Here is a 14,636-nt window from a genome sequence, read left to right as displayed (position 1 = left end):
TTTTTAGCACTGAGCTCTAACTTGATTCTTTTTTTTGTCTGCTGATCTTTCTGTGCTTTCCGCAGCATCGGGCAGATCATTCATATAGAGCTTTGTTCCTATCTTTATTCAAGAGCATGGTATTTCAATTTGAGAGCATGATTTATACAGAGGTAACAATATACCTACGGGCAAGCATACAGTTTGAGCAGAAGCAGAGCAAATCCAAACGCAAGCAGGGGCTATTTGAGAGTACGGATAGGGTTTTGAGGGAAAGCATTACAAAATCTGAATGTGGAATCAATAAGACATGCTCTCAAATTGAAAGCCCACGCTCAGATAGGAAAATGGCTCCATAGGACAGATCTGCCCAATGCTGCGAAAAGCAAAGAACGATCTTTAACAACAGATTTCAAAAACATCAAAGATCAATTGGAGCAGATGAAGGCAACCCAGCAAAACGGGGTGACGGGAATCAAGTTAAAGCTACGTGCTGAAAAGGACTCTGGTACAGGCGTTATAGACAAACATATATTATCTAAGGGTGCAGCTGAAAGAAAGAAGAGTTTAAGGCCTCAAGCAGTAAAAAAGTAGAGGAGTGGAAGAAGACCAATAGCTCCATGAAGTTCCAGCTGGAAGATCTCGACAGCTATATTCCCAATACTCAAGTGGGACAACATGCTCTTCCAAATGCCTGGCTCCAGAATTCCATGCGCCAGGAAAATAAAATGCACACACATATACATTTTCGCAAACACACGCATTTGTCCTTATATACTTGTGAGAATGAATCAGTCTTAACCCCTAAACAGACCTTTGAAAAGGTCTTTGACTAATGCTAACACACACAGCCAGCTGTCCAAGGAGAGGGGACCTTCCTTTGAATTGCCGTTCCCGAGGTTTATTCCCATGTCCATCAGGTGGTTCTTCTTAGAGAGCTTGGGCTGGGCACTTTGCTGATCTGGGTCTGTACTCGGTCTGTAAGGCACATTGAAAAACCTTCAGCTACACAAATAAAAGATCTTAAAATAAGATAAGTAATATTATTGTCTTTGGTTGATATATAAATCAGGGGACAAGCACTGATGGCAACGCTAGATGCGGCAGCAATCTCCTGGCTAATAGGTAGAGGCTAGCTTGGCTAAAAAGCTCTTGGGGAATAAATTCAACATATACGTTAAGGCCTACTTAGACATAGAAACTATTGCTATGACGTGAGCTGTTGAATGTTGTGTCTTGCTTCACTGATCTCAGAACCAGAAATTGTGACAGCATAATAGTTTTACTGTACACTGATTGGTCATCAAGTAATTTGCACCCGATGGGTATTTGTGCCGTTGTTTCTTCGTACGGTTCGGCACTTCTTACAGATGCATAACTATACATATCTACTTTTCCACTATATGTGACATATTCAGATGAAACCTGTGAACCATCCCTAAATCCCAGAGAAGAATGACCAAGACATGTTTGCAGTAGTCAGTTAGCGCTATACTCATCTCATGGTCGAATAATCTTTCAAGATATAGGTATGCATTTAGTTTGTGGAGAGATTAGCTGTTCTTGTCAATCATTTGATGTACTAACGTTTGTGAAATCCCTAAAATGGGGGTTTCAGGAGAACTCACCCTGACATTCCATAGGCCTCTCCTGCTCCTTCCATCACCTGTTTGCAAAGTGCAACGTTGTTAACTTATTAACGGCAATAAACCGACAAAAAGGGACTCCGAAATAACTATGTAATGATGCCGATTTGTACTTGTTTTCTCAATGGAGCTCGGATTGACCGGTGCTAGGCTATGCTAACATTGTAGCAGCTCCATCAACACTCACAATAACGTCAGATAGACGTAAATACGGCAGCGTTCATTTCATTGTTTGCACCATATGGTTTACACACACACATTTATACACATGGTTCGGTCCGGTCTCTACTGATGTGAGGTATTGTAGAGCTCTGGGTGAACACAGACGGCTACAGTATTTGTTTCCTGATTCAACAACGGCAGGACGTCAGTGATGACAGGAGAAACATCTCAACGCTGATAGGCTATCGCGCCACAGCGTCACGCAATTTTTTCGCAGAAGTTGAAATATTTCAACTTCTGCGTTTGGGGCGATTCGGCGTTTGACGCAAATTTGCGTCACTTGAGTTTCATCGTGCTGCGTTTGGTGTGAACACGGCATTAGACGCATTGGTCGGCCATGCTAGTCGTTAGTGCTTTGTGTGTAGCCTTCGCACGCCGACTCACGGCCAAAAATACGTGATATTGTGGACAATCTTCTTAGTTAGTTAGTATAATGGTGTATAATTGTGTTTGCAGTGTGTAAAATGGTTTACATGATTAAGTTGCTCAGAATTTCTTGGTTAATTTGGTATATAGCATGTATGGAGCATTAATAATATTTATTTATGAAAAGTCCATTCTACAACATTCGGAACCGAATCTCGGAACCGAGCGAACCCCAAATGGGGCTCGTTCGGGAGATAAAATCGGCAGTCATCTTGGTATACTATGAAGAGTTTTGTGACTCAGCAGAGCAGTGTCGGGGCTCAGCAGACTGAGTCGGGCATGTCAACCCGCAGTGGGCATATACAGGCCGCCGCTCATTGACTGCAGTTCACTTTTGCTACTGGATCCTGAAAATACGAAAGTTACAACCAAACTCTCCTTCGTTCCCTGGATTCTATCAACGATAACGGCACTAGTTATAACTAATAACCCAACTTCTCTTAGTCATTTAATCTAAGCATCATTTGTAATTTGAGATATGTTGTGAATTTATTTGTAAAATTGAATTTGTAATCTTTCCACTTTGCACAGTTTTGATCAGGACTGATGCGTCGACTGTATTAGCAGTCAATTAGTATCATATATTAGCAAGCTAACGTATGTTTTTCCAGTTGGTTCACTCAAACAGCTACAAAAGTTACAGCTGGCAGTTACTGGGTGTAAATATTCTGTGACAACTATTCTCTACTAAAGAACCAGTTAGTTTGGTGAAACCGATCATCATTTAGTGATATGTTAATCCCCGCATACGTAAACACTAACCTTATAATGAGGCTAAGTCTGATGTGGCCGTGTTCCAGAATAATAACTCATAGAAATGATGGCCAAAATGGAATTGCAAACTTTCTATGAAACTAACAATTTTCTCATGTTGTCCTGATGATCTTTTTCAAGAAGTGTTGATGTTTCTGTAATTTACACCCAATGCATCAAAGACTTCATATGAAATATTACCACTGTTTCGACACACAGACACACACACACACATTTCACAGTAGAAATACAGATTTCTCTCCCACTAGACAGCCGTCACACAACCATCCACCCTTCCAAAGTGAACCGTCAGTAAGCTTGGAAATCAGTTTTGAATGCCCAGTTTTTTGTGTTAAACTGTATTTGATATGTTGTGTTTATATACAGATCACTTGACAACCACAGTCAGTGTGTGCTGTGCAAAGGTGTATTTGTCCTTGAATTATTTGTTCATGAAGTTTATGTCAGAAGTAATGTTTTCATTGTGTACAGCCATGGTTCACTCTCTTTACTCAAAACTTTCAGGTTCCTAATCTGTTAACTCCGAACAAAGAGATACATTTCAAACTTCAGACACAGTTGACCCTTTGCTAAGTCCCACCCTCGAACACAGATTGGCCAATCATAGTGTAGCATTGGCCAGTTCTGATCCGCGTCGGACAGCTATCCGACTCTGCTCCATAGACTCTCACGCAATCATTTCACATTGTCTTCATCAGGCTGTGTTGGTGGATTTGGAGCTAGTCATTGTTGTACGTTGTGTATTAGTGATACTCGTTACCCGGAGAGCTTGAAAGGCGGTATACGTTTCTAAAACGTTATGTTTTTACCTAATTTAGTTTCTAGGATTAGAATGATCAAATCATGAAATAGATTGAGAGCATGATGTGGCAATTGAAACATCTACAACTGTCTATGTCTAGATAAAATAACATGTATTTGACTGAGAGCACTTCATAGATAATACTGCTTAACACCAGTGAAGAGATGCAGCAGCAGAAGAGCAAAGGTCTTTTTAATCCACATCTTATCAATAAACACAGTCCTCCTCCTCTTCAGAAAGTTCACAGCAAACCAAATTAGTATAAAGACCCACCACTGTTACTCAGCTCGTGACACAAAGATGTCTTTGTGCTGTTGTTTTTCAATGCAGATGTCAATTTGCTTGAGTAGATGACATGTCTGTTTCAGACCACAGTGCCAACTACAGTGTACTTTTGTTCATTTGAACTGTGTGTGTGAGGTACCCCCCTTCCTTCAGTATATAGCTCTACCCTGCTGAGAAACAGGGGAAGTCTGCCTTCGTAAAGGCCGCCTGACCAATTCTCAACGGGAAAAACAGCCACAACTACGAACACGCCGGCACTTTGGCCGGCCTAGTTGTATTGATTTCTGTCGGCACAGTAAGCCTCTTTCCTCCCCCTTCATCTGATATATGTGATCTCTTTTTATTATACCAGTTTCCTAAACTTATAGGCTCCTCTAATGTCACATATTTCGTCTGACATTTAACTGATTGTCAGGTTTTTATGTTCATTCTAGCCAATTTGTATCCTGTAGTATAACTGTCAGAAGATCCACCGTGAGCTGGAGGAAGACTCCTGCCACCCTGCAGTAAATTACTGCTGCTAAGGTCAGTTTGAAATCGATGTTAAGTGCACCTTTAATGTCTTGATGGATGGAATTGTGCGCTACTGGGCCAGAAGTGTTTTCCAGGTCTAGAAATATGAAGCTGAGGACTCTGTGGCTGCTTCAGCTGCTCATTGAACATGATTGTGTGTTAACAACATAAAAAGGTCGACAATGCTGCTTTTACTAACACTTGCTTTGGACTTTTGTTCTACCAAGAGTGTGTTACCCATCCATCTGAGGAGTCACTTTGATTGATTTCTGAAGGCTTCTCCATTTCAAAATTGGAAATCCTCCTTTTCTCTGTACTGATCTGGATTTGCTTATTAGGATTATTTGCTTCCACCGTTGCCTTTTGAGCTGCTTCCTTCACACGCTGTTCAATTTATGGCTGCCACCCACACTTCTCTGGCTCTGACAATGCCTCAGACATTTTCATTGAACTCCCAGGCCTTTGTCCTTTGTGCATTTCTTACACCTTTTATATTATATAGCTTTCACCTCTGAAAGTCAATCCCAGTCGGCAGAATTTTTTTTTTGCCATTGTATGTTTCTGCAAACCATGGAATACGTTGAACGACGTTTCTGATTAGTTAGGTTAAGGCAACAAAACTCCTACGGTTAGAAAAAAATCATGGTTTGGTTTCAAACAATAATGTAACGCGGTAATCTCGCAAAAGGTCTGCATCAGGAAGAGGAGTTAGTGGCTCAAACAAACACAGTACTTTCCATTGTTCCGTGTCCCATGTGAAACCAAAAGCAACGTCATTTATTTGAAGTCGCAAATTTATTTTAAGTCACATGTAACTACATTAGTACGTGGTCACGTACATACATTGCATAACAAACGTAATACAAACCTTTTCCCCAAGACTTAATTCTAGTTTCACTGCCGTGAAAACAGTAATTTAATAAATCACATCAATAAATAAATGTGTTTTTCATCCAGATTTTGTCAGGGCCCGTGCTCGACTCTCTCCTTGACTCCAGCCCGTGTTAATCATTCACTCGTTTTGTGTGACTGGAGGGGAAGCTAAATGCTGTAATGCTGTAGCACGCAATGAAGAAATAATGAGGGGGGGGGGGGTTTGTGTTTTTACTGGTGTCTTTATTTGATGCCTGGTTTCATACAAACATTGTGGATGTGCCTGAGACACAACGCTACAATGTAGTAGGGGACCGGTTTCACAAATATATTTTTGACTGGACTGCCAGTCTTTATTTTGATACTCCGTTGATTGTGGGATTAATTATAAACCACGGCAGCTTGTGGCTGGTGTTGTTTTCACATTGTGAGTCTGTGTGTGTTCTGGAGACACCTCTTTTCTCTATTTTAATTGCAAATTAGTCCTCCTTAAAATAGTCAAAAACTGGACAGCAAAGGATCAATTTTCTATTATCAGCATCTATCTGAAGTTTGACTACTTGTTAAACATAAGTCACAGTCAGAATCTTTGTGAAACCTACATCGATATTTTTGTACTCTGAGTCAACGGGGAGGTTTACAATCTATGCAGTTTGTCACACAAATAGCCCTCTTGAACTCTTCTTTATTTTGGTTTGTCTGACACCTTGTTATAATCCAATTGCTTGATCGTTGTGTTGCGTTTTAGTTGTATTGTGGCGTGGGTTAGAGGTTCACTGCTGCTAGTTGCTGCTGGATACACCCAGGCACCTTGTGTGTATATTTCATTACGTGTGTGTGTGTGTGTGTGTGTGTGTGTGTGTGGGGGGGGGGGGGGGGGGGGGTCATCTCTCACGACCCTGGGATCGCTCACACATAGCCGTATCTTGATTGAGGCCTAAAAATAGCAGGAGCGAATGTGGAGTCTTGTTGTAATTAGACCACAGCCTCCCAACACACATCTCTTAGCCTTCCACAGTAATGAGCACGAATCCATGTCAGTAAAGGAGTCATGAAGACCCCATGACACCAATCTCTGCAGCACACAAACGCAGAGAAAAAGAAGAGAACGCAAACATGAGTCGTGAAAAAAAGAAAAGGGGGGAATAACTAACTGGTCGGGCTGGCTGTGGTTGTGTAACCTACTGGATGGGAGACAATCTATTGGTCAGCTGCTTTCCTGCTGTTTTCTGCCTCATTATCAGATGACACAGACAACTTTGGTCGAGCTGCACATAAAGATCCTTCACAGCTGCACAACGCGCTCTGTGTCCTGAAGGCACGACACCAGGGAGTGTTTTCACTTTAGTTTATTTGATTTATGCAGTACTGTATATTCTGTACATAGTACAAAATAGCCCGCATTTGTTTTTCCTAAATGCTTTTTCTCTGAGAAAAGCATCCGAGATCGCGTTGATGCATGTGCCGTATTGATTGATGGATTGGAGTATTGGTTGTACATCTCAATCTCTCTCTCCATGTGTCTATTTCTTCTCCCAGAGTCGGTCCTCCCCAGCACCATGAACAAGATGAAGAACTTTAAGAGGCGTTTCTCCCTTTCTGTTCCTCGTACCGAGACCATCGAGGAGAACGAGTTCACAGAGCAGATAAACCAGCTCAACATACGCCACACTCAAGGTAGGATCCCTCACTTTTCTGACCCTTTCCTCTCTTGTCATTGCCTTCGGGAGGTTTGGATGAAAGTGGCACATTTGGACTTTGCCACATGGATAATTGCAATCAAACGCAATATCTTTTTCTTTTTTTTTCTTTAGTGCAATGTCTTTTGGTTTAATTTATGGTGGTATCAGCGGCTGCAATCCATTCTTTGTGAATCCCAAGAGTTGACATTGGATTTAAATTGTGCCCCGCGACATCGTCCACGCATAATTGTAGGAATCGTGGGCTACTATTCTGTACGATAAATTCAGGGAGTGTCACTTTAGAGAATCGTTTGCACAAATGTCCTTGCGAAGCCAGACAGATCTCTCTACTGTGTGTGTTGGTTGTGTGGGTTACCACACAAAGATGTCTTTTTGTAACTCCACTCTTATCTGAGGGATTTCAGTTTGTTTTTTTCCACGCTGGCAACAGTTGGCCAACAAAACCATTTTACAGCCAATAAACCGTGGGTTAATTAAGCGCGTTTCAAGTCCTGAAGCCTGAGCTCCTCTACTTCCTTGTGTCTTTTATTCCCCGCGTGTGAATGAACAGCTTGTGTCTAATAATAGAGCACAAACTGCAATCTCATTCTGGTTTTAATACCAAATACAAAAGCCTTTCCTTCCTCCCTGTGTCTGTAACGGACCCTCACAGATTAACCTGGTTTTTTTTAGTGGTGGGGGGGGGCAGTTCTGGCTACACAACTGGTAACACTTCAAAGGAGAACAAGGGTTGTGGTGGTGAGTAGGGGGGTGGATGATGCACGGGAACCGAATGCATCCAGTATGAGTCTTATCGAGTGTCTCTGCAGTTTGATTACACAAAGAGATGGAATAACAATGAGTTGCGTGAACACACAGGGCTAATAGGATGGTTAAGACTTTCATTCTACACGATGTGCAGTAGTATTGTTTATGGAAATAAAGCGGATAGGTTTGTTGCTTCATATTTATATTTAATGCAAAAAATAAAACGTCAATAGACGAAGAGAAGCTGTACGTGCGGGATGCGAGGCGTTGAAATTGTTGAAGTACGCATGATGTACTGTGATCAAGCGATCTCATCGGACCTGATTCCGATCCAACTGCCTGGCAGAGAGAAGCAGCTGGATATGTAGTTAACCCCCCCCCCCCCCCGAGAACATCTGCCTGCATCACTGTCTGCTCCTGAAGGTCAGTAAAGAGGTAACCAGACGGAAAGAGAAGAGAGAGAGGACGAGGACGAGGACAAGAAGAAAGGGACACAAAGAGAGAGCAGACGTTTAACTCTTTTCTATCCTCTCTCCCCACGTGAGGGATGCCATCATGCTCCCTCAGCGTAATGCGCTGCATATGCTGCTGTTTGGACATCACCTGACAAGGATACACTGTATTCCAGCGAACATAGAGAGTAATGCAGTGTATGTCACAGGCATTGCTCGCTGTTAGTCTACGAAAAGCAATGCACTGTAATTTCTATACAATCATGGATGCCGAGGAAGTCTAATGTGACGTAGTAGAAGGACCCCAAGACACTTAACCCAAAGCTGCTCCCGTAGCTGTGCCTACGGTGTGTGACTGGTGTGTGAATGTTAGTTAGTCGTGATGGGCAGGTGGCACCTTGCATGGTAGCTCCTGCCATCAGTGGGTGAATGGGTGAATGATGATATCTAGTGTTAAAGCGCTTTGAGTGGTCGGAAGACTAGCAAAGCTCTATAAAAGTACAGTCCATTTTGCATTTAGTTTCGTCGCCGTTGAACATAGCTATCGGAGTGCTAAATGGATTTTGAGCTCATGAACGATTCTTTAAAATCAGCCGAGGGGAGGCTCCGTCTATCGTTCTCTCTCTCGTTGACTTCACGTTGTTTTCCTCCTGTCTACAATGGGGGGAAATGGAAAGTTACAACAAAGAAGCAAGTGAGCTAAGAAACCGCGTCTGTCGCTCTGCTTCAGTACTTTGGACAGCACCACACCTACACACACACACCTCACACACACCTACACACACACACCTCACGCACAACAAATAGTGTTTTCCATTATTCTGTAACTAAAGCTAAGCGATAGTCGCATGTATCTTGGCCGATAGATGTGTGGTTTTTACTATTTTCTATAGATTTTATAGCAACATACAGCTTAAACAAAGGGAAGTCAATGGGCAAAAAAGAAATCGGTGGACGATAGGCAAGACTTGAGTAATCAGATTTGATATGTAAAGTCTTAGTGAGGGCCACCCCTAGTTTAACCAAAAGCAGACTTTGCTTTGATAGAGGTGTTTAGCCTCAATAGGCTCTCCTCATGGTAACCATGTACGGAGGAAACTTTGTTCATAATGTATAATTTGCGTTTGCAAATCTTATTAAATATGCAGCTCATGCTCAAGTGATTTCAAGTCCTTCAGTCTTAACGGATTATTGGATTCTCTCATATCATTTCTAATATTGAAAAAAACAAGAGTGGCCGGATCAAACTGACAAAGAAAGTCAATAAGTCTCAGATCAGTGAGCTCGATGAACTGATTAACATCCCCCTAAGGCTGCACACACACATAAGATACGGCAACGCATGAACACAAAAATACACACGTACAATTTCACAACCGTTGATCTAGTCAGACGTGGTTGTTTTATTCATACAAACACAGGTGTACTCTTCAGAGCTTCAAAAGTCTGCGTGTGTGTGTGTCTGTGATTAGTGGTAGCCAGGACTTACTGCCTGACTGTCCAATAATATTTCATTAGGCAGAATCCCCTTATTCACTTTCCAGCTATTAGTCCGTCAAAAGCTGTTTTGCCGAGCTCCCATGCTAACGTGAGAGTAATCACATGAGCCCCCGTGACCCATCAACGCTCTGACGAGAGCTTCTTCCTCCACACAGTGTCCCTGCAGAGAATGTGCTGCACGAAACAAGTCCTGAAGTCAGTTGATTTCATAAAATATTTAATTATGACAACCTCAGTCAGGATGAGTGTTTTTATTTATTATATATTTGTAAGTTTTTTTTCCACATGTCCACCTGGGTGAACAGCATGCGTTTTAGTTTTCAAAAGAGGAAATGCATGAACCACTGAATAAATGATATATTATGTGAAAACTATATGATAACATGTATTTTTAATGCTGTTACTGGGTGACACAACAGGTGAATAGGTTAATATAGGTCTCACCATGAAACCTACCCAGTTACTCAGTATTGAGATTAAGTTAGTTTTTGTACGAGAAGTTTTCGGAATTTTAAATATGCAAATGTAACAATATTTAACTATGTGCTAGTTAGATTTTGTTGACATATTAGAGTCAAAGTTTTTTACAGAGAGAAATGTGGATATCTCTTTGTATCACTTCATATATCAGAAAATACTGTCAACAGCTATACAACAAATTCAAAATACACCATGTTTGTAGTAATAAAATGTTGTATGAACTAACCCCTCTGTAAAGACCTTCAGAATATAGAGAGGAATGAAACGGTAAAGTTTGGTGTATGTAAGTGTTACTGAAGTGAAGATTTCTGGCTCAGAGTCTGAGAAATATACTTGTTTTGAGGAAAAATATCAAACCCTCTTGCACACAGTTGCACACAGTTGCACAAAGTCACAAAGCCTTTATTGCCAAGCAGGTGAGATTTACTTATACTTGGTTATGTTGACTGTAACCTCAGTTTCAGATGGAAACGCTACAAAATCATCATGTGGCGTACCATATTTGGATTGTGTTTTCCCTTAGATGTCTGGCAGGCATCCATCTGTATCTCTCAGCAATCACACACAGTGTGTCATGTCAGCGTCGCCTTCACTGACTCTAATGAGCATCGGGAGATCAAAGGAGCGGTGTAGCTGTGATATTCAAATGACTAGCAAACAGGTTGTCATTTCATCCCCCCAGCCCATTGAGACTGCCAAGCAATCTGACAAAGACGTAGTATTGTCATTGATACACCAGCAGCTTCTTTTATTAGGTGTGTGTGTGTGTGTGTGTGTGTGTGTGTGTGTGTGTGTGTGTGTGTGTGTGTGTGTGTGTGTGTGTGTGTGTGTGTGTGTGTGTGTGTGTGTGTTTAATTGATACAACTCTGTTGAATTTCCTCTAGTATGAGAGAGTAGGTCATGCACGTTATATAAATGTTTGTGTGTATACATATAAATCGGTGTGTGTTGAGGGGGAGGCTGTAAGGGGACATATGAGACTTTCTCCTTCGCATCGACACCTGCTTCCCTTGTTAGCCATTATCCCCATGAAAACAAGGGGTTGAAGTGCTTCGTGCCTCACCCAAATAGGGAACGCCCAGAAGACACCCGATAAAATAGAGACACATGTACATTTCACAACCCACACTTGGCCATACCGGCGAGGCCGGCCGTCGCTCGCTATTGAAACGGCAGATCAAACGGCAGCTGAAACCACCACGGCGGGTAGCGTTCAAAAGACACCGACCAGGCATCAAACGCACACATCGCACACACAATGTTGTGTGGTGAGGATCAAAAGGCCATTCTTCCCAACACGGTGGCTGGATAGCTGTAACACTGCAGTGCTGGTGTGCTCCAAGTATATCGTTCGCCTCAGCTGCCTTTATCTCCTCTGTAGTCTTGATGAGACTCGTCTCTGAAAACAAGAGGCTGAGAGTTCATTTCATCGATCAGCCATCTCAAGCAGCATTTTGTAGTCGCATTTCTGACACACGGCATGTTAGCTATGGCGTAGCAACGGAGGCTAACCCTTAACACAGAACTATAAATCTTTCTTATGTTTGAGGCCATTCAGAAACAGTGGCTCTATTGCCCACCAGAGAACACTTCACCTGTAAAAAGTCACACCTATATCATGGTCTTTGAGGATTGATAAGAAAGAGGCTAAAATGCTCTGTACAGCTGAAGGAGTGCAGAGTTTACTGACAATTCTCTGTATCCGCCACTAAGTGTGACCTCATTCACACTGCACATTGTTAGACATTTGGAGCCAGTAGCCAGTTAGCTTAGCTCATTTTAGCATAAATACTGGAAACAGCTGGCTCTGTACAAAGGTAACACAACTCACCAACACACCTGTTTTTGTATTTTTTCTCAGAATCTCGTCATTAAGTAGGTATACAGCATGTGGGTATTATATTCGTTTCGGAAAAGTGATTTATCTGACGCTCTTCTTCGCAAAACACTCTCGCTCGGGATTAATGACACACATACCTTTGGATTTTCAATATATAATTCTTGTGTGTTTTATTGAGCAAAGGTATTGATGCAATCTTTGCTTTGTTGTCTGTATTTAACTGTCTGTGAACATATTCCTTGACATTATTATTTCCAGAGGTACATGTGATAAGGCAGAAGCCTAAATTATCACTAGATCTAGAAATCAACCAACTAAAATTATTTTGCAGTCATTTTTCATACAACCATCCCAAAAACTAAATGTATTATAATTATTACCAACATGGTTGTACTTTATTCTACATCAGGTAGTGGCGGTGATGGAGGCTGTTGGAAGTACTGGGGCAAAAAGGTATTTCACAGAAGGAAACCAGCTGCATGCATCCTAGAGGGAACATTTGCTGCGTTTCTTTCGTAGCCCCATAGGGGCGGTCGCCCACCTTGAAACCACCAGTGTGTGGGGTTACTCAACTTTTTGGGGCCTTAGTTCCTCTACTATATGTAAAGACATTCAACACCCCCATATAGCCAGAATTGAATGATCCTTTGCTTCATAAGCAGATTTTCCCACCACTGCGATGGTTCAACTGTCAAGATTGGCAGCTGAAGCAAGCTCCTAAAACACTAGATTTGAGGTCATCCCTAAATAATAATTAAATCGATTGCTTTCATATGTAACCAGTTCTAAAACGCAGCTGAATGACGCGTTTGCTTCCAGAGAAGCTTGCAGTGGCCGGACGCACCATTGCTCTTTCTGTCCTTTGTCGTCCATCTGTACATCTGCAAATGTTGAGTGCTTACGTCTCTCCTCTGCCAGGCCTGACTCCAGACAGGCTGGGTCCGCCATCTTATGATGCCAGTCCTTTAAGTCCAGAACCAACAACACCGGGGGGCGAGTCTCCGTCACATCACCACTTCCATGACAAGGCCCAGCACAGACGTTTCTCCATGGAGGTAGGTAGCAAAAGCTCAAAGGGGCTGCTGTAGGAGGACACAGGTTAATATGGCGGGTGAGGGGTTAACAGGCGAAGTGTTTAATTTGGTTTCCCGTCATGCTGTAGTCACATGCCGCCACAGTGATTCTGGATTTATGTGTTGCCCATCGAGCACTGATTGGAAACTGTCAAGGTTCAAGTGCGCGTTAAAAGCATTAAAAGCATTAAAAATCAGCCCGACATAGATACCAACAGTGGTGCATGCAGTTTGTTCTCCTGTTGAAACTCTTCCCCGGGAGTCATTTTTTTCATTTCCACCTCTGCCAGCTCAATTTGGATGAGTCACCTCGGAAGATTTTATCCCTCCCCAAAGGACCAGACTTTTTCTTTATTGGAAATGTGAGGGAGTTCACAGTTCCACCTTTTCATAAAAAGTCCCCGTGGAGCGAGTGTGATTCACTTGGAGTCTGTCTCATGCTCCACAGCAGACAGTGGAGTGAAGCGATGCCAGAGGGGAGTGAGCGCTCAGGAGGGACGCAAGACAAACAGAAATAATGTTGTGACAGTAACAGGGGAGCTTAGACAATCTGGATGGCTTCCATCAACAAGCGTAGGAAACATACATTAAGTTCCTCTTTCTAAGCAAAGGGTTTACAAGTTGTAACTAATGGCTGGTTAATGGTTAATTAATGCATTATAGATCAGTAAGCCATGACTAAGGGCAATTTTATGGTTGCCAGGCTGGGAAAAAAAGTCTTTAGCTGGTGTATAACGTCTTCTTAGCTATCGCTTTTCCTAATTGATCAGGACGACCTTTCCAGTGGACAGTTCAACCGCTTACCCTCCTTGGAAAAGAGCTACAGAGCAAAATTGATTTAACACGTTAACATTTACAAGCCCAGACTTGACTTACTGCCGTAGTGGAAGAGCCCCTCATTAATTAATGACTTCTTAGCATTTAAAAGCCTTGGACATCCATGGCACACCCACGCAGGTGATATCACTTTTGACCAATTGACGACTAAGTAGGTGAGAACAAACTGCGACATACAGTTCTCAGCATTGTGCCGCTCACCTTCACCCTAAGCAAAGGTCCAATCAATCAAACCATGAAAAAACCCTGTGTGGGGGGTATTGTGGGCCTTTATTAGTGCAGACGTGATGGCTTATCAAATGAGAATGCCATGGCACTTCATCACTTTCTAGATAGTCATCGCGTTTGTTATAGGGAGGGATGTGACCCGTCCAAACCCAAGAACCGCCCACGGACCGGAGCAAACCATTGGCGTATAAAGAGAACTGGATACAGTGTTAGAGGTGGGGACCAGTTCAGTTCCTATGAAAGTTGCTCAGTGGCG

General features: G+C 42.4%; 1 protein-coding gene across 1 annotated transcript in view; it reads left to right on the top strand.

The window, feature by feature from the left end:
- Positions 1 to 14,636, top strand: part of cdk18 (cyclin dependent kinase 18) — a gene marked incomplete at its 3' end in the record, with an annotated part of 40,111 nt that overhangs the window by 13,650 nt on the left and 11,825 nt on the right. The window contains exons 2-3 of the mRNA XM_079156820.1: positions 7,060 to 7,197; positions 13,161 to 13,297. Coding sequence (XP_079012946.1) covers positions 7,080 to 7,197; positions 13,161 to 13,297 — 255 coding nt within the window. The 5' untranslated portion in view covers positions 7,060 to 7,079. The remainder of the gene's footprint in view (positions 1 to 7,059; positions 7,198 to 13,160; positions 13,298 to 14,636) is intronic.

The sequence above is a fragment of the Pholis gunnellus genome (genome assembly GCF_910591455.1).
Source record: "Pholis gunnellus genome assembly, chromosome: 3".
Classification (NCBI taxonomy): Eukaryota; Metazoa; Chordata; class Actinopteri; order Perciformes; family Pholidae; genus Pholis; species Pholis gunnellus.
Note: the sequence above shows the minus strand (reverse complement) of the source record. Positions and strands in the feature narration are given on the sequence as shown.